This window comes from Macrobrachium rosenbergii, chromosome 33 (genome assembly GCF_040412425.1).
Source record: "Macrobrachium rosenbergii isolate ZJJX-2024 chromosome 33, ASM4041242v1, whole genome shotgun sequence".
NCBI lineage: Eukaryota > Metazoa > Arthropoda > Malacostraca > Decapoda > Palaemonidae > Macrobrachium > Macrobrachium rosenbergii.
The window spans coordinates 5,333,119-5,355,661 of NC_089773.1; the positions used below are offsets into that span (position 1 = coordinate 5,333,119).

Consider the following 22,543-nt stretch of genomic DNA (forward strand, 5'->3'; position numbering starts at 1 on the left):
AAAACAAAGTACAGAACTGAAGAAATTATTGTCATTCTGCAAACCAAATTAAAATCTAAAATTAAAAAAAAAATTGAATAATGACTTTGTTTCCATTTAAAAGGAAACCAGTTTTGCATCAACACCAACCTTAATAGGAAATACGTTGATACACAAAAGCCAAAATATAAAGCACAATGCTGTCTACTTTCATGTACTCATAAAAAAAAATTAGAATTTTATCAAACTAATGGAAGAATGAAATGAAAGCTAAAACATAAATTCAGTAAACAATGCTATGTTAAAAACAACACACAAAATTTTCAAACAACTTCTGAATTTTAGTGGAAAGTGTGATGACATACGCAAAGTGCATGTTGTGAGGCATTACTCAGAAGCAATAAGCAAAAACAAAAGAAGGAGAATAGGGAGTTTCAGCCAAGAATAAGAATGAATGAATCAGTGAGGTGCAAGAAGGCTATGGACAACTAAGTTATGGACATCAAAGCATATGCACAAACTCTGTTCTTCTGTTCACAGGTTGAAGGCTGTTCATAGAACATGTTTCCACACTGGGTAAAAGACGCTCCTCTACTTACGGACTTTCAGAGATACGAACAACAGTGATCATAAAATAAAACTGTACTTTACTATATTATTATCATAATTTGTTTATGTATTTAGGTTTTATACATCATTTGTATTAATAAAATACACTATAAAATACAGTACAGTACTAGTATTGTGTTTTAGTATGAAAAAACATAAATATGTACTGTACATATTAACTCTATGTACATCAAGTTGGACTTACAAACAAATCAAGATACGAACAGACGTTTGGAACATATCTTGTTCGTAAGTAGATGAGCGTCTATAAGCAAAAAGCATGCTATTACTCAATGGTTGAACAATGTGGAGAATAAGAGTCACTGGAGGCTCTGGCTTCAACAAATATCAAAGCACTGGAAAGTTAGTTAGGCATTCACTAGCAAAGAACGTTTACGGGATGTGGTCTGATGACAAGCCCAAACGAACACAGCAATCAATCACAGCCAAATCCTTTTTTAGACCTGTAAATCTGAACTGCCTTCGGAGGATGTCAGTTTGTGCGCCAGTTCCTCAAGCGTGTACAACAATGCTCGCTGATTCGCCGCCGTCTCAAAGGTCTGATTGGCCTGAGAAAAAAACCAGCAAAAATTAATATAAAAAAAAAACTCATTTCACATGGTTTTACAACCAGGTAACTACAATAACTGACCACTGAATAACTAAGAAAGATAAATCTTTCGCGGACACAAGGCTAACTTGACATCAACGAAAACAATAACTTGAGTTGTGAGGTATTTCTAAATTAATATTTCTAATGTCTCCTGATAAATCAGTTCAAATCTTCAAAAGTAATTTATGGATACATACATCCATATTACATTAGTTTGATTACCGACATTTTTGCTCGTAAGAAGGGTTACAATAATAATAATAATAATAATAATAATAATAATAATAATAATAATAATAATAATAATAATAATAATAATAATAATAATAGTACCAGTCAGTAAATGAACTGTTGAATCAAATGCACTTGCATGCATGTGTATATGCGTGCACTTCATATTCAACACTACATCTACTGTACTTGTACCAATCTGATGCCTAAAAGTGCATTTGGAAATTGAATGTCTTGCATGTACGAGGGGAGACCCAAAAGTAACCGGAATTGTGTCATAGAATTTTATTCAGTTATTGTTACATGTTTACAGTCTTATCACCTTCAAAGTATTCTCCATTTGAAGCAATGCACTTATCAGACGTGTTTTCCACTGTTGAAAGCAATTCTGGAACTCTTGTGAAGTTATGGCTTTTAATGACTCGTCGTTTTCTTCTGAACCTCTTCAACGTCTGCAAAAGCGGTTTCCTTTGAGGGCTTTCTTCATTCGGAGGAACAAAAGAAGTCACAGGGAGCAAGATCGGGTGAATAGGGAGGGTGGGTAAGTGTGGTCATGCCATTCTTGGTCAGAAACTGTCTCACACTCAAGGCAGTGTGCGCTGGTGCATTGTCGTGATGAAGCCACCACCCTCCACTTTGCCCCGACCTGTGGCAAAGTGGAGGGTGGTGGCTTCATCACGACAATGCACCAGCGCACACTGCCTTGAGTGTGAGACAGTTTCTGACCAAGAATGGCATGACCACACTTACCCACCCTCCCTATTCACCCGATCTTGCTCCCCTGTGACTTCTTTTTGTTCCCGAATGAAGAAAGCCTCAAAGGAAACCATTTTTTGCAGACGTTGAAGAGGTTCAGAAGAAAACGACGGAGTCATTAAAAGCCATAACTTCACAAGAGTTCCAGAATTGCTTTCAACAGTGGAAAACACGTCTGATAAGTGCATTGCTTCAAATGGAGAATACTTTGAAGGTGATAAGACTGTAAACATGTAACAATAACTGAATAAAATTCTATGACACAATTCCGGTTACTTTTGGGTCCCCCCTCGTATACTACATGGGAAAGATTTCATTCATTACATCACTCAAAATTCACCTGTCTGATTATTTCATCAGTGACCCGGTTCTTCGGAGTGTAGAATATCTTCCCTTGAATCAACGGCTTTATGAAGTATAAGAGAATGCGACCACCGGGCAGCCCCTTGATGTCCTTCTCTAATTTTTCACAAAAGTCGATGCTATCAGCTGGAAACAGATTTCAGGTTGAAAAACATGTCCATATCATTGGTCATGCAAATGAAATATGCTATTGGGATCACATGTGGGTATTTTTGAGACATATACTGTAGAACTGAAGACATTCAGCATCCCTCACAATTTTTCATTACTATAATTTCATTTCTGATTTGCTCCTGAAAACGTCATCAAAAAATACTTTCTTGATGGCTAATTCCTAACCCATCGTGAGGTTTTTGGTTCCATGCTCTAATGTGTATTAAGCTTACCATATCTTTCTTATAAAAAGAAAACTATTGAGATGGCTTTGTCTGTCCGGTGGCACATTTTTGCCCTCAGAGCTCAAAAACTACAGAGGCTTCAGGGGTGCAAATTGGTATGTTGATCATCCACCTGCCAATCATCAAACATACCAAACTGCAGCCCTCTTGCCTCCGTAGTTTTCATTTAGGGTTAAAGTTAGCCATGATCGTGTGTCTGGCACCACTACAAGTGCCAACAACACAGGCCACCACCGGGCCATGGCTGAAAGTTTCACAGGCCACGGCTGAGAGTTTCATGGGCAGTGGCTGAGAGTTTCATACAGCATTATACGCTGTATAGAAAACTCGATGGCGTCGAAGAAACTTCGGCCCATTTTTTGTTTGTTTTATCTAGGGACATGTATACAGGGCTGAATCACACTCACCTGCAGGAGAGGTGGGAGATTCTTTACTCTTTGATTTCACAGACATGAGACCCATCGAATCAGGTATGAGACGCAGAGTTTCACCACACAGGAGTTTGCCGGCTCGTTGCAGGAAACCAAGAGCTGAGAAACAAAAAAAAAACAAAAAAAATTGAATGATTAAAGCAATGGAAAACATAAAAATACACAGATTATTAATGATTGAGTCACGTCCATAATTAAGAGCACCAGAGTTAATATTTTTTTATGATCAGTAATAGCAAATGCATCAAATAGCAGCCAGTAAGAGATTTAGAGGCAGAACGCAAAAAGACTCACAAACAAAGTCATCTACATGTGATTCCTTAGCTGCTGCTGCTTCTTCTTCTTGAGAGAACTCTGGTGACTGAAGAGCATCCCATAAATTCTGCATCATGTCCACCATCACTGGGACTGAGGACGCAGATTGCTCCAGGTGGACAATGTCGGCGATTACTTGGTTCAAGGTCATTCCGTACGAGGAAAGAGTGGTGTTGATTCCAAACCTCGTCAACTGCAATGTTCAAAGTGCATTCATCGACTTTGTGGGATACTTGAAAAGTTCTGCATATTTACAATTTGTCAATTTCACAAATGCCTCCTTTTTATTTTCTTATATTCACCCATGAATACTTGATGGCTGAATGGTTATGATAAAAAATTCTTGTTAAGTGGGGGGAGGGGGACTTATCATACAGAATTCTCTTTGGGATTCATCTGTCAATAGGTAGACTACCAGTGTCTCCTAAGGCCAAGAGACAGGGCATGGGACTTGCAGCTTCATCCCTAAACACTTACTAAGAAACCAGCAGGCTGTACTTTTTTTGGTAGCAGCCCCTTCAGAAAGGAAAAGCCATATTTTGAATATCTATTTATCTACTTATATATATATATATATATATATATATATATATATATATATATATATATATATATATATATATATATATATATATATATATATATATAATATAGCTGTCTGGTTATATAGCTGTCTGGTTATTTTTCATACTCAGTGTTACATGAGACTGCATCAAGTTTCATAATATATCCTAGATGTCTGACTTTACACACACAGAGAGAGAGAGAGAGAGAGAGAGAGAGAGAGAGAGAGAGAGAGAGAGAGAGAGAGAGAGAGAGAGAGAGAGAGAGAGAGAGAGAGTCTGAACATCTCTTAATATTTATTCAGTGCATATAAAATGGGTTGAAATTTACCAGGCAGTAACACCTAATTTAAAAAAAAACCCACTTACAGTAGCAATCAAAGGACCTATGTCGAGATGACGCAGAAACACGGAGACGAGCCCCTGAGCATCCGAAGCGTTGCAGAGAGAGCGACTGATGTCGACGAGCGTGACCTCTGTTCCAGCAGGCAGGCGGACGATGTTCTCCATCTTCTTCCCTCCACAAACGACCTCTTCGATGGTCACGTCTTGCAGCGACAGCACCTGAGAGAGAAAGCAGTGAGAGAAATTAAAGCCTCTTCAACATGTTTGTTATCCTTCTTGGAGTACAGAGCGTTTTCTGCAGTTGGCTACTGATGCCTTTTATCGAAGCAAATGCAGATCTTTCCTACACATTGAATTGAATTGAATTGAATATAGAATTTAGGCCAAAGGTCAATACTGTAACTGGAACCTATGGGGTCATTCAGCGCTGAAATGGAAACTGGCAGTAAAAGGTTTGAAAGGTGCAATAGGAGGATAACTTTGCAGTTGCACTATGAACCTACTGTTAGGAGAGGGTGGAAAGTAAGATGGAAGAAAGAGAATATGAACGTACGTACAGTAAAAGGGATGAAGTGGGTTGCAGCTAGGGGCCGAAGGAATGCTCTTCGGCCCCTGCAAAGACCCTTAAGCAATGCCTACAGTGCACCAAATGAGGTGCACTGAAGGCACTACCTGCCTACAGACGCCTTTTATTGAAGCAAATGTGGATCTTTCCTAGACAGTGACCCCCAAGAGTTTATACACAGTATGTATCCACCTTTGCAGTGTCTTTAGTACAAGCCTGCTGGGGATGTCCGTAAAAACATAAACAAAAGACTGTAAATATCATAAAAATAATGACCCCACAGAAATATTAGTCCTAGATTACAACCTCCTAACTGCTGGGGGTCACTATCTAGGAAAGATCTGCAAATGCTAACTACAACTGGTTTTCTAAATAAAGCGATTCACTTGTTTTCCTAGAATCTTCTCTCGGATGAAATTATTACTTGCAAAATTTTGAAGACTTTCTGGGTTTTTTATGCAAATTTTCTTTTCTTTCTGCTTCCCAAGACCACAAAACATTGAGCATGCAACAAAAACTTTTTCTCACATGGAGCCAGACCTAGTTAAATCAAGTGGTGCTGATAATGCATGAACCTAAAGAAATAAAAAAATGGTAACATTATGTTGCAATATTCCACTGTCTAATCAGACTATTTTGTTAAAAGAACCCTTTCTGTTTTTCCTCAGAAAAATTACAACTGACAAACCACGTAAAATGAACGTACGACAATAAAAATGTAGATATCTCATGATTATTGCCAAGTAAAATTACTTCACTGCAGCTATCCACAGGAAATACAATTTTCTTACAAGGATCATCCTAACTTCAAAGGCCAATTTTGGGTAAGCTGTCTATCAATTCAGAGGTCTGTTTAGATTCTTCTTATTCTACATCTTACTTCAGCCTAAGGGCTGTAGGATAACATGACTGCTTCCTTGCCCAACCTAGTAACTTGGTAAATCTACTTGGAGCTTTGGGACAAAAATTCAATACTTGATACACTGATCTGAGGAGAGCAGATTTTCAGCTGTGTCTAAAAACATATCCAAATCACTCTCTCTCACCTCCATGACGTTGAGTTCTGTGGTGCTGAGAGCCTCAATAATGCTGGGGTCCATTTGAAGGGAATCCTTCATGTACTTCTCCATATCCGTCCAATTAAATATCAGGGACGTAGTTGGAACTGGAGCGAAAAAGAAAATTTTAGGTTATGTAGACTTACTGGATCTTTCCTAGACAGTGACCCAAAGGGTTTTAACCCGGTATGTATCCACCTTTGCGGCGTGTTCAGTACAAGCCCGTTGGGGATGATTGTAAAAACATAAACAGAAGACTAAATATCATAAAGCTAATGACCCCAAAGAAATATTAGTCCTGGATAAGGACCCCAAAACTTTACCAAATGGTGACCGAACATTAGCATCTTTTTCTGGTACTTATGATAAACTCTTCCTCGTAGAGACGGTGTCTCCAGAGGGATCAAACATTGTAACGCTCTGGTCTACTCTTTTTCTTTGCAATGGAAGAGTAACACTTGTCACGTCAAAGTCACCGTTTACGAAGGCATATAATTGTGTGTGTGGATCAATCTGTACTGTCTTTACTTCTATGTTAATTTGAATCTCTGTTTTTCTTTTTTTTAAGTACAAATTCTAAATTGTGAAAGCTTACTCTGGAAACTGATGGTCTTTCAGTTTCGCCCTATTCGACTATGCTGTATGAAAAATATACAGGTGTATTCCTGAGTGATAGCTACAAACTATACCTCATCTAGAAATGCCACTTACGCATTTTACTGTTAATTACTAACAATCGCTACCTAAATGTAACAAAATTGAGGTCACTTTCCTTTTTCAGAACCTCGTGTGAACAGCCTTCTGATTTCTAATTTTGTATTGGGACTACAGATTTTTCTGTGGAACATATATCCACATTTTTCAAGGAAAATTCGCCTATTCGCAGAACTTTTCATACACAAATATTCAATAATTACTGTATTTTCATATCATTTTCGTGACTGCATGCATTTTTTGTGATAAAACTATTAAAACAGGCAGGTATAAGTGTTTTTAGCGTTTATAGATGTGGGTCTTTGGCGTCTGAACTATTAAAATAGATAGTTATAAGTGTTTTTCGAAGGGTGTCAAGCATTAGCAGATTTTAGCAATTTGTGGGGGGTTGTGGTATCCCCCGTGAATCCCGGGGGTCGACTGTGTACACTTCCGAAAAACTCAAGATTATTCTGTCTCTAACAGACACTCATTTCAATTCTCAAATGTGGCAGGTACTTTAAAGGAAGAAAGGACAGTTCAGCATTATACTCCATTAGGAAATAAGTCATCAACGGCTGCAACATAATGATGTGGCAGGTACTTTAAAGGACGAAAGGGCAGTTCAGTATTACAGTCAATTAAGATATGTAATCAGTGACTGCAACATAAAGAACAATGATCTAGTATCTTTTTATGAACTCAAGTTGTGTTTCCAAAATATTTGCCTTTCTTCTAATCAAATTCAACAACAACAAAAACAAAATCTCCACATTACTTGTAAAATCCAGGACTGCCAAGTTAATGGCATTCTGAAGACTACTGATCCCTCCAATCACCTGCTCGAGATCCTCTTCCAATTCGGACCCTGATATAAGCGGGACGGAAGTTTCCAATATCCGCGAAAAGCTGTTAAAAAACAAATGGGTCGTAGATGACAGAAGCAATATAAAATAATAGCATGAATTATGGCCAATATTTGTCAATCTTAGCATCATTCGCAGTAGCTGCGAGTCAAAACGTGAAAGAGTAACTAAAGTCAGTTCATTCATAAAACCATTGCATTTAATAACATTAATTTTCATCCTCTCTTCTCTTCTTTACATCTACTACCTCTGTACATTCTCTGGCACTTTGCAACACCCCATCCATAAGGAAATCAAAGGGATATGGAGGCCATAACACACCTTTGTCTCTCATCTATTTTCACACCAAGCCAGTCACTCAAGCCTGTATATTCTAACAGACGCTTATCTTTCTTCGTGAATGCTTTTTGGTGCTTTGAAAAACAAGCATCCTCTGTAACAAAGTGCATCTATCAATTCAACCATAAGATGTCTCCAAGTCTAAGTGGGTCCTGCTGCACAACTCTACTGTGTATGACCAGCACTCTTGTCCAGCAACTGGACTTCAAGAAATCTTTCTTCCTTCACACAATGGTATTGTAATATATACCTTCTCCTATTTCTTTATCCTGTGGGATACACTGTCTACTGTATACCGTAAGATTTGAACAGGAATGAATTTTTTCCCTTTACATTATTTGCCCTTGGCTATTCCAAGAGAAGAAAGAGTTAACTACATCTACATAACTATAAGCGGTGAGAACTGAACGTTCACCATATGCTTTCTTATGAAATCCTCAACATTGTGAAGAGTATACCTTTGTGCCAGATCATTCCAAAGCTTGATTTGCATCAGCTGGACTGCTCCGGATAAGAACGATACTGGATCCACCTCTCCCGTGATGATCTGTGTGTGCAAGGAAATTAGGAAGAAAACACATCAAAAACAACACACTGATATTTAACTAATACATACATGGACTGTTTTTATCAGTCTCAGGGAACCTTATTATACAAAATAATAACAACAAAAGGAGTGGCAATATCAGGGGTGTAATAAGTACTTTCAAGTTTTTTACCTGACCGACTTGTTTTGAAAACTACCCTAATATATACAGGCAGTCAGCAGGTTACGACAGGCTCGGCTTACAACATTCCGAGTTTACAACGCTCTTCAAATATATTCATCAAAAAATTATTTCCCAGGTTACATGAAATATGGCTCCAAAAGACAGAATGATAAAAATTTGGAGGTTTTTTGATGAAAAAAAAATAAATAAAAATGCAGGTAACGTTTTCAAGACATCCAAATGATTAAAAGTAAGGGTTTCTTACGATTTTTGACGATACTTCAGGTTGCTTAAGAAGCAGCGTCATAACAGAACCCTCATCGTAACCCAGGGACTGCCTGTACTGTATAGACAGTGTGATTTGTGAACAAAAGTACCCAGATTTTATTTGAGTTCTGAATAATACAGAAGAAATATACAAATCCCTTAATTTTCTCAAAGATTTATATTTTCATATGAGGTGCATGCCACTGTCGGCCCAAAGAGACAAACAACCTGTCAAAAATATGATCATTGTCTCTTCAAGTCCAGCAAGAGACTCGGTACGTCAACATATTCCCATTTCCTAATCCCTCCTTTCTGGCTGTTTCCACAGTCTTTGAAAATTAACCTGAAGTAATCTGAAGCCGTTCAGTTTCATAAGAATCAGAAGTCTTTCATGCCGTATCATCATATACATAACACATCTAGATCTAATTGCATGTGTTATTCCTCTACAGGCAAAAAAAATCAGGCATCAGTTGTTTTACTGGTCTTGAGTGTATTAATTCATGAGATGAGAAAAATCAAAGGAAAATGAGGAGGTTAGTGACTGGAAAAAGGTTACCTAACTACTCCACTGGCAGTCACTGCAGGGCTGAGAAAAAATGATGGAAAAATTTGCAGATGTCCCTTACAAAGAAGGATTAGCTATTTTTTAAAATGATTTGAGTAGCAAGCACAGAGAGTCTCTGACTGATTTTAATGTAAAATAAATTTCCTCAAGGGTTAAAGAAGTGACCTTTCTAATAGCTTACACTGGGAAACAATTTGCTGTACGTTTATAATGGATTATGTGGCAGCCATAAACCTTTTTGGACTGTAGCACTATACATATTAGTGATGTTCCCTGATCATACACTTTATCACTACATCTTGCTATATGTTCATTACTTCTGTATTCTCCATATTTTTATCCAACTAGCCCATTCTGTATTATAATTATAATTATAATCATTTTTATACGTGGAGATTATCTTGTCATTAAAATGCATTTAAACCTTGAAATGCTTGAAGGTCTACCGTAATTAAACCTTTCTATCGGTTATCAGAATTAGTTCTGAACAATATACAAATTACATACTGCGAGAAAGAGAAGAGGCTTGAATATGTACCACCTACACATTTTTAATACAAAATGGGGATATTTGTATGCGTGGCTCTATAACATAAACTTTCTGTTCCTGGAGCTAACTCTCAACTTCCAGATTTTAAATACTTTAATATATTTAAGAACTATAATTACCAGTATCTCCATAATACATATTAAGACTCCAAAAAATATAAGATGGTCATGTCCAGGATTCATTAGAATATCAACAAGTAAAAAATGCGCCGAAGCCCATGAAACTCTCAGCCGCAGCCCATGAAATTTTCAGCCACGGCCCAGTGGTGGCCTTTGTATTTGGCACCTATAACAGTGTTAGATGTACGACCATGGCTAACTTTAACCTTAAATAAAATAAAATCTACCGAGGCTAGTCTGCAACTTGGTATGTCTGATGACTGGAGGGTGGATGACCAACACACCAATTTGCAGCCCTCTAGCCTCGGTAGATTTTAAGATCTGAGGGCGGACAGAAAAAGTTCGGACAGACAAATAGCCATCTCAATAGTTTTCTTTTACAGAAAACTAAAACCTGATCAACTTTCTGGGATACCTTTGTTAATCCTGTTTACTGAGCTATCAATTCCTTTCACAGAGTAAGCTTACCTTGCTGAGGTCAAGGACAGCTTCCAGTTTGCTGAGCTTTGAGAGAGTGGCAACGGCCTCGTTCATATGTTCCATAATCGGCACTGACCACTTTGAAGTCAACAGAGCTTCCATCCTCAATCGGTCGATCTATCAGTGGGACAAGAAAATAAATGCGTTTAAGAATAGCAGTTAGGAATCATTATTATAACTACACGTTATCTACACTAATACAGTAATACAATCCGACTGGATCTTTCTTGTTTTCTGGCCTGGGTGGGGGTGGGGGCAGGGTAGGTAGGGGATTGGGAGGGTGAGGGAGACATGATGCATCCATCCTCCTCCTGCAAACCTGTTTGTCTGCCCCAGGTTGGAGTGGGATAGGTAGGGGACTGGGAGGGTAGGGGGGATATGACAGGCAGCGCCGGGTTCCAGCGCAGCGTAGAGTGCGCCATCAAGCTCATATCTTATATACTTAGTATGAAAATGACAACATTAATCCAGTTTCCCAAAAAGGAACTGGATCTAGAGAAAAACAGCAAAACAATCAGTGCCACTTACTTTAACAATAATAGAATGTGCCTCCTGCTACTCCTCTCCTCACCATAACTTCAACAAACTTACCCAAATATTTGAGCAATAATCAGGTGTACCACTGGCCACTTCTTTCCTCACCGTTGTACTCATCGACTTACTATTTCAATCTGCTCAGTTGTTCACCTAATGTAGCAAACTCCGCTCCTCACCATTTTCTTTTTCCAAAATAAAGTGACCAGTATTTTTTTTAAACAACATTCATACTCTAACTTATTCTGCATAACAGATTATTTTTTATCAAGTTATTGTCCTCCATTTTCCCGCCACGCATATTAGCATTCATCTTCCATCTCTTTGGTTTCGCTCAACTCCCACAGCCATACTCCTGCTCACATTTGCTCTCAACTCGAAAATGCTTCGACACTCTTTACCTCATTCCTGTAGTTTGCCTTCACTATCCCCATTCAATACTTCTTCATTTACAAACATTTACCATTCCACACTCCATTTACAACTCCTTTTCTTATCCCACAACTTTGCACACGCAAGCAGTCCTTTCTCTAGCGTGTGCATCAAAACATCCAATTTTTTGTCATTTTGTCTCTAACATACAAACAAGTAAAAAGTGTGCAAAAGTTTCTTTGGCGCAATAGTTTTCTGTACAGCGTGTAATGATGCATGAAACTCTCAACCACTGCCCAGTGGTGGCCTTTGTTTTTGGCACCTATAGTGGTGCCAGATGCACGGAAATGGCTATGTTTAACCTTAAATAAAATCAAAACTACTGAGGCTAGAGGGCTGCAATTTGGTATGTTTGATGATTGGAAGGTGGATGATCAACATACCAATTAGCAGCCCTCTAGCCTCAGTAATTTTTAAGATCTAAGGGCAGACAGACAGACTAGAAGCCATCTCAATAGTTTTCTTTTACAGAAAACTAAAAAACTTCCATTGCACTCAACAACTTGTCCATATAACTGCCCTCACAATTCCTGTCATAATTTTTTCCATGATCACATATGCCACATACCACTTTTCCAACTTCTTTCAAACTTTCACATACTTGCTCTATAGAAAAAACATGGTTCAAATACTTTCTTCCTCGTACAAATCCACTCTGCTTTCGTACTTCCAATCCTATTACCTTTAGTATTTTCTCTGTCAACCTAACTTGTAATTCCATCAATTCCTGGTGTCTTTAATTTCGCAAACCTATGAACTGCTGTCCTTATAAACTCAACCCACACACAAATAAGAACAAGTATACTCATCATATCTGGTTATATATGAAATGGAATAATTTAGAAAATAGTAAGTAATTGTACTTTTATAAGTAAAACTGTCCTTTGACAATTTTGCCTATAAAAAAATGACAATCCAATGCTTTTTCCTTTTCTTTACCTCCAAACAACTTTAGAAAGCAGATGGCCCAATATATGTTTGACTGTTTCCCCAGAAAATTTTCCCTCAAACCCAGGCAAAAGTTTTGAATGACTGACTCACCTCCTCCACAAGGTAGGTCGAATTGACACTTGCTAACAAAGCTTCTGCGAAGGCATCTGGTCCCATTGAGGAAATAGCGTCATACAGAAGATCGAGGGGTGAAATTTGTCTCTTCCTGACGTTGCTCGATGTGGTCCTCTCTTGGAAAACTTTCGTCATCTCCTTTCTCGATGTCAAGAGTTTTGTCAGCTTCACGCTGTCAATTTTGTATATCTGCAGAAGGGAATACTTCCTATCTCAGTACGCTAACACACCAGCAACACTGTTTCGGGGAAATGCCTTTAACGTCCCTATGACTACAACTGTCTGTGTTATCGTTAATACTTCGGACAAATCATGTAAGCGTATATTTAATACATTTAAATGATGGCAACTATTTTGAGGTCATTTAAAAATACTATAGTATATGTTTATGCATATATATATACTGTTTATAGCATATACACTGTATATACGAATTTTTATCACACCACCACATTTTCTATACAAACATTAAGTTACAAATGTCGTTTAATATCCAATTCGCACTACTTCGGAAATATCACCAAAGGGGAATTATAAGTGATAAATGGTTTGGTGCCTAAGTAACTCAAACACTCAACAGTACAACCAACGACTTCCAGTCGACTTTCAAAATGACATTTGATGTCAATTTGGATATAATTCCTTTCAGTAAAATATTGCATCCCATTACAAGCCTGTCTGTATAATGTCTGTCAGTTGATGGGTCTATTACAGTAAAACAGGGAGCAAGCAGCTCAACAACTTCCTGCACAGTAAGATCATCCAAACCTTCATATGTTTAAGTACTGTTGACAGTCAGTGATAGCTAAGATAACAAAGTATATATACATTATTAATTATTAAAAGGGATCAGTTATTAATAACTGGCAGAGATATGATTATAAAATAGACATCATCCCTGGAATTCTTACCCGATTTACATCTACCATCAGGAAGTCGTTTTTGAGAAGAACTACAACATCTGGAAGCATTTCAAACTTGTCTTCGAAACGCTCTTGAAGAATCTGGCGCACTGGAACCAGTACTGTTATCCTCGAGGCGAGAGACCTCAGAGAAATAGAAGAACTTGGGATGGTCTCCATGGCTTTTGTGAGGCCGGCAAGGATTTCATCTCGATTTTCGCCTCTGGCCTCAAATAACCCTCCCACTGCAGACAGAATCCTGCGACATGAGAAAGATACATGAGAAATGATTTGCCTGTAACAAGACACCTGTGGACTTCATGGCTAAAAGAGCAAATGATTTACCCAAAAGTTCCAAATCATACAGTTATACATGCTTGTGAATGGAGGTGTACTTCTGAACACAAATGCAAAGCCAGACAAGGGTCTTTCCTATATAATGATCCCAAGGGTTTTAATCCGGTACGTATACCCTTTGCGGTGGGGATGACCGTAAAAACATAAACAAAAGACTGTAAATATAATAAAGATAATGGCCCCCAGAAATATTAGTCCTAAATAATGACCCCAAACTCTGTTGGGGGGTCACTATCTCTAGGAAAGATCTAGACAAGATACTGGATAGATTCCTACCCTCTAATCTGACGACCTGTAGTGGAATTGGCTGCCATCTCAAGGCAAAGCATCAGCTCAGCGCCAGCCGTCTCATTTCTTACATAATCACTGACTACAGATGATGCCTGAAATGAGAATTTTATTAGGTTTCTTTAGAAAACACAGACCAGCAACATATGACAACTAAGGAACAAACTACAAGGCTTGATAAGCAAACAATGGTCTTATTAAGATATTTCAGAATCGGCTCATTGTTTACTATAGATATAACTGGATCTCTTGTCAAAATCACATTACAACCAATCAACAAATTTAACAAAAAGTTTCAAGGAAAATGAACTGAAATGGTAAGTGAAAGGTATGCACTTAATTAAGGAATGAACCTTAGGACAAATACGAATTCTGAACCTTAAACGACAGTCATGCCACTAATGGTGGTAAGGTTATTTACAGTAATATTAACTAATGCTGACAAGAGTCAGAATCTGATACATGTCAATGCTTAAAATATCAGTAAAAACGACATATTCACATCAGTAGCAATAGTTAAAACCTAGTGGTATACTGTAATAACAATCTTAATGATGCATAAAAGGATAAAGGATAATGACCGTTCTCCAGGCAGAGTAAAAATACAGCGGAACCCCGCCTATTCACAGTTCCGGATTCCCTGCTTCACCTATTCGCGGATTTTTACGTGGAACGTATATACACATTATTCACAAAAAATTTGCCTATTTGCAGTATTTTTCACAGAGAAATATTCACTAATTACCATATTTTTGTACCAGTTTCGTGACTCAATACATTTTTTGCGATAAAACTAGTATTAAAATACTCAGGTATAAGCGTTTTCAGAGGGGTTTTTTCGTGCTTGAACTAACAAAATAGGCAGTTACAGTATAAGTATTTTTAGCGGGGTGTCATGTATTCACGGATTTTAGCTATTTGCGGGGGGTTTAGGTATGCATCCCCAGTGAATACCGGGGGTCGACCGTAGCTGAACATTCAGGAAATATCAAGAAATGACAAGGACGTGACAAAAAGGTTGTCACTGCTGCGAAGATGAATCACACTCTAATGAAATATCACTTATATATGGCTGAATCATTTGACTCACCATTCTGGCATACTGTACTGTACCATCTCATAACAAGAACCTTCTTCCTTGTCTTACTTACCTCCTTCTGTAGGACTTCCAACTGGTTGAAGGCGGATGGACAATTGAAACTTTCGTCCTGTAGATAATCGCCACTGAGTATCTGTAAGCAAAGTGACGTATGTGATAAATCTACGAATTACTCTGATCAACAATTGTTTAAGACTCTGTTGATGAACTTTCTGTACATAAATATGGAATGGAATATAGAGTTTAGGCCAATGTCCAAGTGCTGGGGTCTATGAGGTCATTCAGTGCTGAAAGGGAAATTGAGAGTAAGGAAGGTCTGAAAGGTGTAACGGGAGGAAAACCTGGCAGTTGCACTATGAAATAATCATTAGGAGAGGATGGATAACAAGTTGGAAGAAAGAGAATATGAATGGAGGTACAGTAAAAGGAAGGAAAGGGGTTGCAGCTAGGGGCCTCAGGAAGGGACGCCGAAAAGTACCTTTAGTAATGCCTACAGTGTACCCCATGAAGTGCACTGACAGCACCAGCCCCTACGCGGATACAAAAATATAAGGTAGTTACATTGGGAGTTTTTAAAGTAGTTCAACCTCACTTCAATTTAGCTCCTCATACATGAGTGTGACAGCCACTGTTGCCTTGATTTTTTTCTCTTGAGCCACACCCTATCAGGGGAAGCAAACAAACAAACAGACAAACATACACAGATAAATGACTTGCCTCTTGTATATCGTCCTTTAATCCAAATTCTTCAAAGTTTTCCATAACATCTTTGATGTCGAGACTTGACAGTTGACATATGAACCTGACGTAGCTGTGCCACAGCCCCACGTGCTTTGAAGCCACCTGGAAACTCTTGCTCAAAAACTGAAAGACCGACTGCCATTGCATCCCAGACATCACTTCGCAAACAGGAGCCTCCCTAAGAAAAGTTGCAAAATGAGTCAAAAGCAGTAAAGGATAAAGCATTCTCTTATTTAAATACATTTCATGAAAAGGTTTCAGTGGAAATTTTGGTGAAGAATTTATGATGTAAAGATTAAAGGGTGCGACAGTAACTTCACTCAAATTGCAGATGGATGACTAAAATTCTGCCTTGCAGTTTCTTTCAACTTATCATCATCCATTTTATTCACTCAGAAATGTGTATACCAGCTAACTGTATCCATTCCTCTACCAACTGTGTAAGCATTACATGTAATTACTCAATCTGTCCAACCTCGTAACTTTACTCCTGCATGAGTTTCTCCTTCTGCAAACACTTTCAAACTTACTGGTTCCTGCCACTTCTTACTATCCCTAATCAGTACTGTATCATCTGCAACCATCAATCATTCCACAATCCATTCATGGTTAACTTCCTTGTGTCAGAACTTTGCACCTTTGTCTAATTTTCCTTCCCTGACCTCTCACATCACTTAACTCATAAAATGATTAAGCAGCAATAGCAACATAGCAAACCCTTGTCTCAGACCCCTTTTGCCACCAGGTCAATCCCTCTCCTGTCTTCCTAATCTGTCAAACACTTTGCTTCCATCATATAGACTCTCCATAGATCACAAAGGCTTATCTTCTATATCATAATCCTGAACGTTCTCCACATATCTAAAGACTGTGGTGATTTAGCAGTCCAATTTATTATCCAATAAGCAAACAATGGTTCATAGGAGCAAGGACTCATAAAAATCATCAGCTCATATTTATACAGTAGGTCCTTGACTTACGGCATGGAACTGCTCCAGCACTACCCTGAAGTTGATTTCTGCCGTAAGTCTGTGTTTTAGTATTATTGGTGCTTACGGAGGGGTAACTTGATAGTGCATCACGTTACAGTGCTGTAAGCACTGTTAACTTGATGCCTATTCTTGTCGTTAGCGCCGTCAATGGTGCTTACGGCGCCATTATGATGCAACATCAAGTTATAACGCTGTAAAACGCTGTTAACGGCGCTGAAAAAGCACCGTACGATTGAATCTGCCGTAAGTCGGTGACGCACCTGTACTTACATAAACCATTAAAAATCAACATCACATACCTTCATCATCATACCTGATACTTACACAACTTGAAGAAGCTCAGGTGTGCTAAGAAGCAAATTAGCTGAGACATTGGTCATGACTTCCTCCAGAGGGAGCTGAGACAGGGCAGAGTCTCCTTCAGGGAAGAGCACATTCGTCAGGTTCAACAACGTCACTTTGAAGTCCCGTAGAAGCTCGTAATGTGAAACATTGGTCCTGGCACCCTCGTACGACTCCGATGCGCCATCCACTGGCCATTCCGTGACCAGCCCAGGTGCCAGGGAAACCTATGCGATCATTTTGATTAACTTATCTCTGTATCAAAAATACTTAAGACTATATCATAACATCGATTGCTTTAAAGATGTACAGTAATTTAGATTTTTATTGACACGAAAAGTTCTTTGCTTTGTACAAAGCAAAAAAGATAACATTTACTTCATGCAAATAATCTGTTATATGCAAAATACACTGTCTGAAAACATTTGAAAAAGGAACTTTACAATGAAAAATTTAAGCATATCTGCCAATGGCTAACAGAACGTGTATGTACAAACATGATAGGCATAAAACCATACGTATTGCATAAATTGATGAAACAACTGCAAAAAGATTAATAAAACTAGGGCTAGTAGATATATATATGCCCTCACACAACCTACAACATGATTTATGAAATCTGAGAGAAATATTTTCCTTGGGAGCCAGCGTTTGCTTTCTGATAGCGTGGTGCTCTGCGCTGCACAAGTGTACCTGCTCATCAATGCACAGTTAATCTCCCAACAGGATAACAGCGACACGACAGGGATCGGGTGATGGATGGAACTCAACCTGCTCTCTCAAGGGGATGTCTTTTTCTAAGGCCAGAAAGTCTTTCTATTCTCATTACAATGGTTGTACAGAGCTGGTGCCTGTTGTTGTTACTCCACGCTTAATCACACAATGCATTATTGACTGATTATCTGGCAATGGCAAGATGGTGAGTGCTGTTACCTTTCAAGTTGATCTTGGATTTACTGCATTGTCCATTTGCCTTTTGTCAATGCTAGACAAGTACTTAAGAGGCTCTGTTCAACTTCTCTCAAAAAACTGTTGGGTCTGAGACACCAAGTGAATGAACTGTTCATGAATGACACTGCTTTTTGTGGTGTCACACTTGGCCACTGACTCTAGGCACTGAGGCACAATTCAGCATTTCATTTCTTCTGAGAAAAAAAATGTTGAACATTGGAACGCCATATGTAAAGAGGCTTTGACGTGCTGTTGCATGCGTATGTGGAGACCTTTGTTGGAAACTGTTTTGCTCACAGTTCTGCTGTCATTCAGTCAACAGAGGAGTTGAACACCACAAGGTGTGTTATTCTTTGTAGATGTTCTTTGAGTGAAAAGATTCCTTGAAAATGGGATGTTTGTAACCTTTCCAAAAATATTCCCTGAATAGTTCTAAGTCATGGAATAAAGAATATTTAACATGGCAAATGGTGCTACTGAAACTGAAGTAATACCAATATGAAGAAAAAGGGTCATGCTACAAGGACAGAACATAAAAAAATGCTGTCAAACTCCAGTTTCAGTTATTTCTAAATGAAATAGAAACTGACTGGAAGTAAATATGTACAAAAAAGGCTTCTGAATAAAATATAAAAATAGTGAAAGTCATGCTACTATAAATGTCCGATTACAGGGCACATTCTTCACGTACAACCGTGTCAACGAGCGCCATCATTTGCAACTGCGACCATTTCATCTTGGCTTCCATGGTCGACTGCCATTGTGTCACTGGCGTCCTGGCCATCACCTCGAGAGCCTCTATTAGCTCCGACAAGTGTACGTCCATATTTGCCTTTTGGTTTAAGATGCTGACCATTACCTCGCCCATGATCACAGACTGGCTGATCTTACTCGCTATTCCTTCTAGGGCCACAACCAATGTTGCGTCCTTTTTGAACACCTCCAACTTGCAGAAAAGGAAAACATTAATCTTTTGCTTTACACATACACACACACACACATATATACATATATATACTGATCCCTGTTAGCATTACTACATTTATAAAACCACTTATACTAATGGACGTATCCACAAGTTTTTCAAATATCTGTAACTGATTGCCCAAGTCTATGTACATTCACACATGTAAGTTTTACTCCACATCATCAACATATTGCGTCGCATTCTAAACAGACCATCATGAGTCACATGGTTACCAAAACAAAACTCGACTAACTTGGTCCAACAGTTGATTTGTTCCCCAAACCATAAAACAAAGTCCACACCGGTCCAGAAGTTGATTTGTTCCCCAAACCATAAAACAAAACCCATGCCGGTCTGTAAGTTGATTTGTTCCCCAAACCGTAAAACATAGCCCACACCGGTCCATAAGTTGATTTGTTCTCCAAACCATAAAACATAGCCCACACCAATCCAGAAATTGATTTGTTCCCCAAACCATAAAACAAAGCCCACACCGGTCCATAAGTTGAGTTGTTCCCCAAACCATAAAACATAGCCCACACCAATCCAGAAATTGATTTGTTCCCCAAACCATAAAACAAAGCCCACACCGGTCCATAAGTTGAGTTGTTCCCCAAACCATAAAACATAGCCCACACCAATCCTTCCGTGTAAAGGAAGTGATTGTGTAACATCAATCTACTGTGTAAGGCTTTGACCTTTGTCGCTGGTATAATGAAGAATTTTATGTAGAGGATCACACCTCTGGAAACCTAGAGCTCAAAAAAGGGAAATCTGCATTCATTATTATTAACAAACAAGCTAAATTAAAACCAGGCCAGAGGTCTAGTTTTCAAATGGGAAATGGGTACTCAATACTGCACTTAGAAAACACTAGCCCAAGGAAACTGGAATTATAAACTAAATGAGTACAAAGTTAAAACACGAGCACACTTACCTGATATCTATGTCGCAGAAGAGAAGTGCCATTGATTATGTCTTCCATCACACCAGCATATTCCCTCAGCAATTCTTTGAAGGTAGTGAGATTACCCAGCCTACTGTAGAGACTCCCCTCTGAAAATATACAAAAAAGATATTCGGATACGAAGTGTACGTCGCCCTTACTTTGATTTGGATTGGAATCCAGTGTAAATTAACACCACTGCATAGGTACACAACTAAATTCAATATTTTAGTTATTTTCACTCCCAACTGTTTTTGGAAAATATATTTCTTTTAAATGCCTACTATATTTTTCATAAATTTCACAAAGGTTTGAATTTCATTTCTATATATCTGAGAACGTCCCTCACAGTATATTCTTGGAGTTTACAAGCATGATTTGGCTATGTAATAGACAGTTATTTATAAGAGTAATGTATAAGAGCAGGTGATCACAAGCAAAATATCAAACTTAATCTTCTATAATACTAAAATCCAAGTGGATCTTTCTCGTAGGTAAGGGATCGGGAGGGTAGGGGAGACATGACACATCCACCCTCCTGCAAACCTGTTTGTCCACCCAGGGTGGAGGCAAGGTAGGTAGGGGATCGGGAGGGTAGGGGAGATAAGACGAGCAGCACCGGGTTCCAGCGCAGCATAGTGCACACCGTCAAGGTTTCATTTCTGTTTGTCTTAAATGCCATTCTCTTACCATGAGTTGTTAAAGGCCGAAGAGCAGCAAGAGTCTGGATATAGAAAGTGGCCATGTTGTGTCTCTCTTCAGCCGAAGTCCCAAACAACCACTGCTGCAGAAACCAAGTTCCTGATAAAATGCCTCTGGTAATTCTGCAGAACAAAATCGATGTTTAAACTTCAGACGTACTTCCTGAAAAGCTGAATGGATATTTAAACTCCCAACATACTTCCTGAAAAGCTGAATAATGTTTAAACTTCTGAAGTACTTCCTGAAAAGCTGAAAGATATTTAAACTTCCAACACACTTCCTGAAAAGCTGAGCAATGTTTAAACTTCTGACGTACTTCCTGAAAAGCTGAAAATTACTGCTGCTTCTTTTCATATTATTTTATTATTTATTTTTTGGCAGTTATTAAGGGAAGCAAAGACCGACGCAATGGTTACCGAGCAAAAAGATTAATATTCAAAAGTTGTAACTTGAGCGAAGCTATCTATGGGGCACTTTTGGAGACCTACTGAATAAACAGGATAGGAGAGAGATATATATAAATGATGCAATGATGGGAGGCTTCCATGCAAAATTAAGAATACTTCACAAAATGATGGTTGAGGATACAAAGAGGACAATTTACTGACACTTGGAGACTGGAATGTTGTCGTAAGTAGAATGGCGAACATGTGATTGTCATGCAAGGTTGTGTCTGGAGGAGGGAAGGTTCCCAAAAAATTAATTTGGAGGATTAAAGCAATGTTCCTTCGCATGGCATGACAGATGATAAGAGGTGACTATAAGAATCATAGGGATGCAACATTACTTAATGCGACAATGAAGGTCTATGGTAGGCACTACTGAGAAAAATAGATAACAGAAGAACTGGTGGAGAAAAAACACCTTGGAACGAGAGTAGGGAGTGGGTTGGAGACCAAGTGTTTGTTGAGGAAGTTTGAAAGTAAAAGGAAATGCAGCAAGTGACTTGAAGATTATCCTAATTTTGAAAAGGAGAGCTATGAAGCCATGCCCTCGATTACCTGAGAGTGAATAACACACACAGATAAATATGGCAGTAGAGTACATTCAGGTAAGTTTGATTTCCTCACCTTTGGTTTGGAGTTAATTCCAGGAAGTTTTTGACATAATCATTTTCCATGGCTTTATTGAAGACGGAGGTAGTGACAGAAGGCAGTTTCATGATTGCGTCTTCCACAGCCAGACCAATCTTTAGCCAGTCGATAGTCTAGGAAGAAGAAGAATGTGTTTATCTTTAAATACGGATTATTGAGAAGTGGCAACACATAATATAAGATAACCTTAGGAAAACAAAGTGAAGCAACAAAGATATTTAAAAGGTAAATGACAGATAAAAGTTGCCTAGCAAATATAAATGTAGTAGGCTGATTCAACTGGAGTATTTTTTGCAATTTTAGAGCATCAAGC

The 22,543-nt window shown here is 38.5% G+C and overlaps 1 protein-coding gene across 1 annotated transcript in view; it reads right to left on the reverse strand.

The window, feature by feature from the left end:
* Positions 1-22,543, reverse strand: part of LOC136855828 (uncharacterized) — a 105,963-nt gene that overhangs the window by 18,227 nt on the left and 65,193 nt on the right. The window contains exons 40-57 of the mRNA XM_067133184.1: positions 22,207-22,343; positions 21,125-21,258; positions 20,426-20,544; positions 17,553-17,797; positions 16,213-16,414; positions 15,548-15,628; positions 14,385-14,491; positions 13,761-14,010; positions 12,826-13,038; positions 10,807-10,935; positions 8,583-8,671; positions 7,698-7,828; positions 6,215-6,333; positions 4,628-4,822; positions 3,675-3,888; positions 3,357-3,479; positions 2,529-2,677; positions 1,053-1,157 (exon numbers count right to left, since the gene is read on the reverse strand). Coding sequence (XP_066989285.1) covers positions 1,053-1,157; positions 2,529-2,677; positions 3,357-3,479; positions 3,675-3,888; positions 4,628-4,822; positions 6,215-6,333; positions 7,698-7,828; positions 8,583-8,671; positions 10,807-10,935; positions 12,826-13,038; positions 13,761-14,010; positions 14,385-14,491; positions 15,548-15,628; positions 16,213-16,414; positions 17,553-17,797; positions 20,426-20,544; positions 21,125-21,258; positions 22,207-22,343 — 2,742 coding nt within the window. The remainder of the gene's footprint in view (positions 1-1,052; positions 1,158-2,528; positions 2,678-3,356; positions 3,480-3,674; positions 3,889-4,627; positions 4,823-6,214; positions 6,334-7,697; positions 7,829-8,582; positions 8,672-10,806; positions 10,936-12,825; positions 13,039-13,760; positions 14,011-14,384; positions 14,492-15,547; positions 15,629-16,212; positions 16,415-17,552; positions 17,798-20,425; positions 20,545-21,124; positions 21,259-22,206; positions 22,344-22,543) is intronic.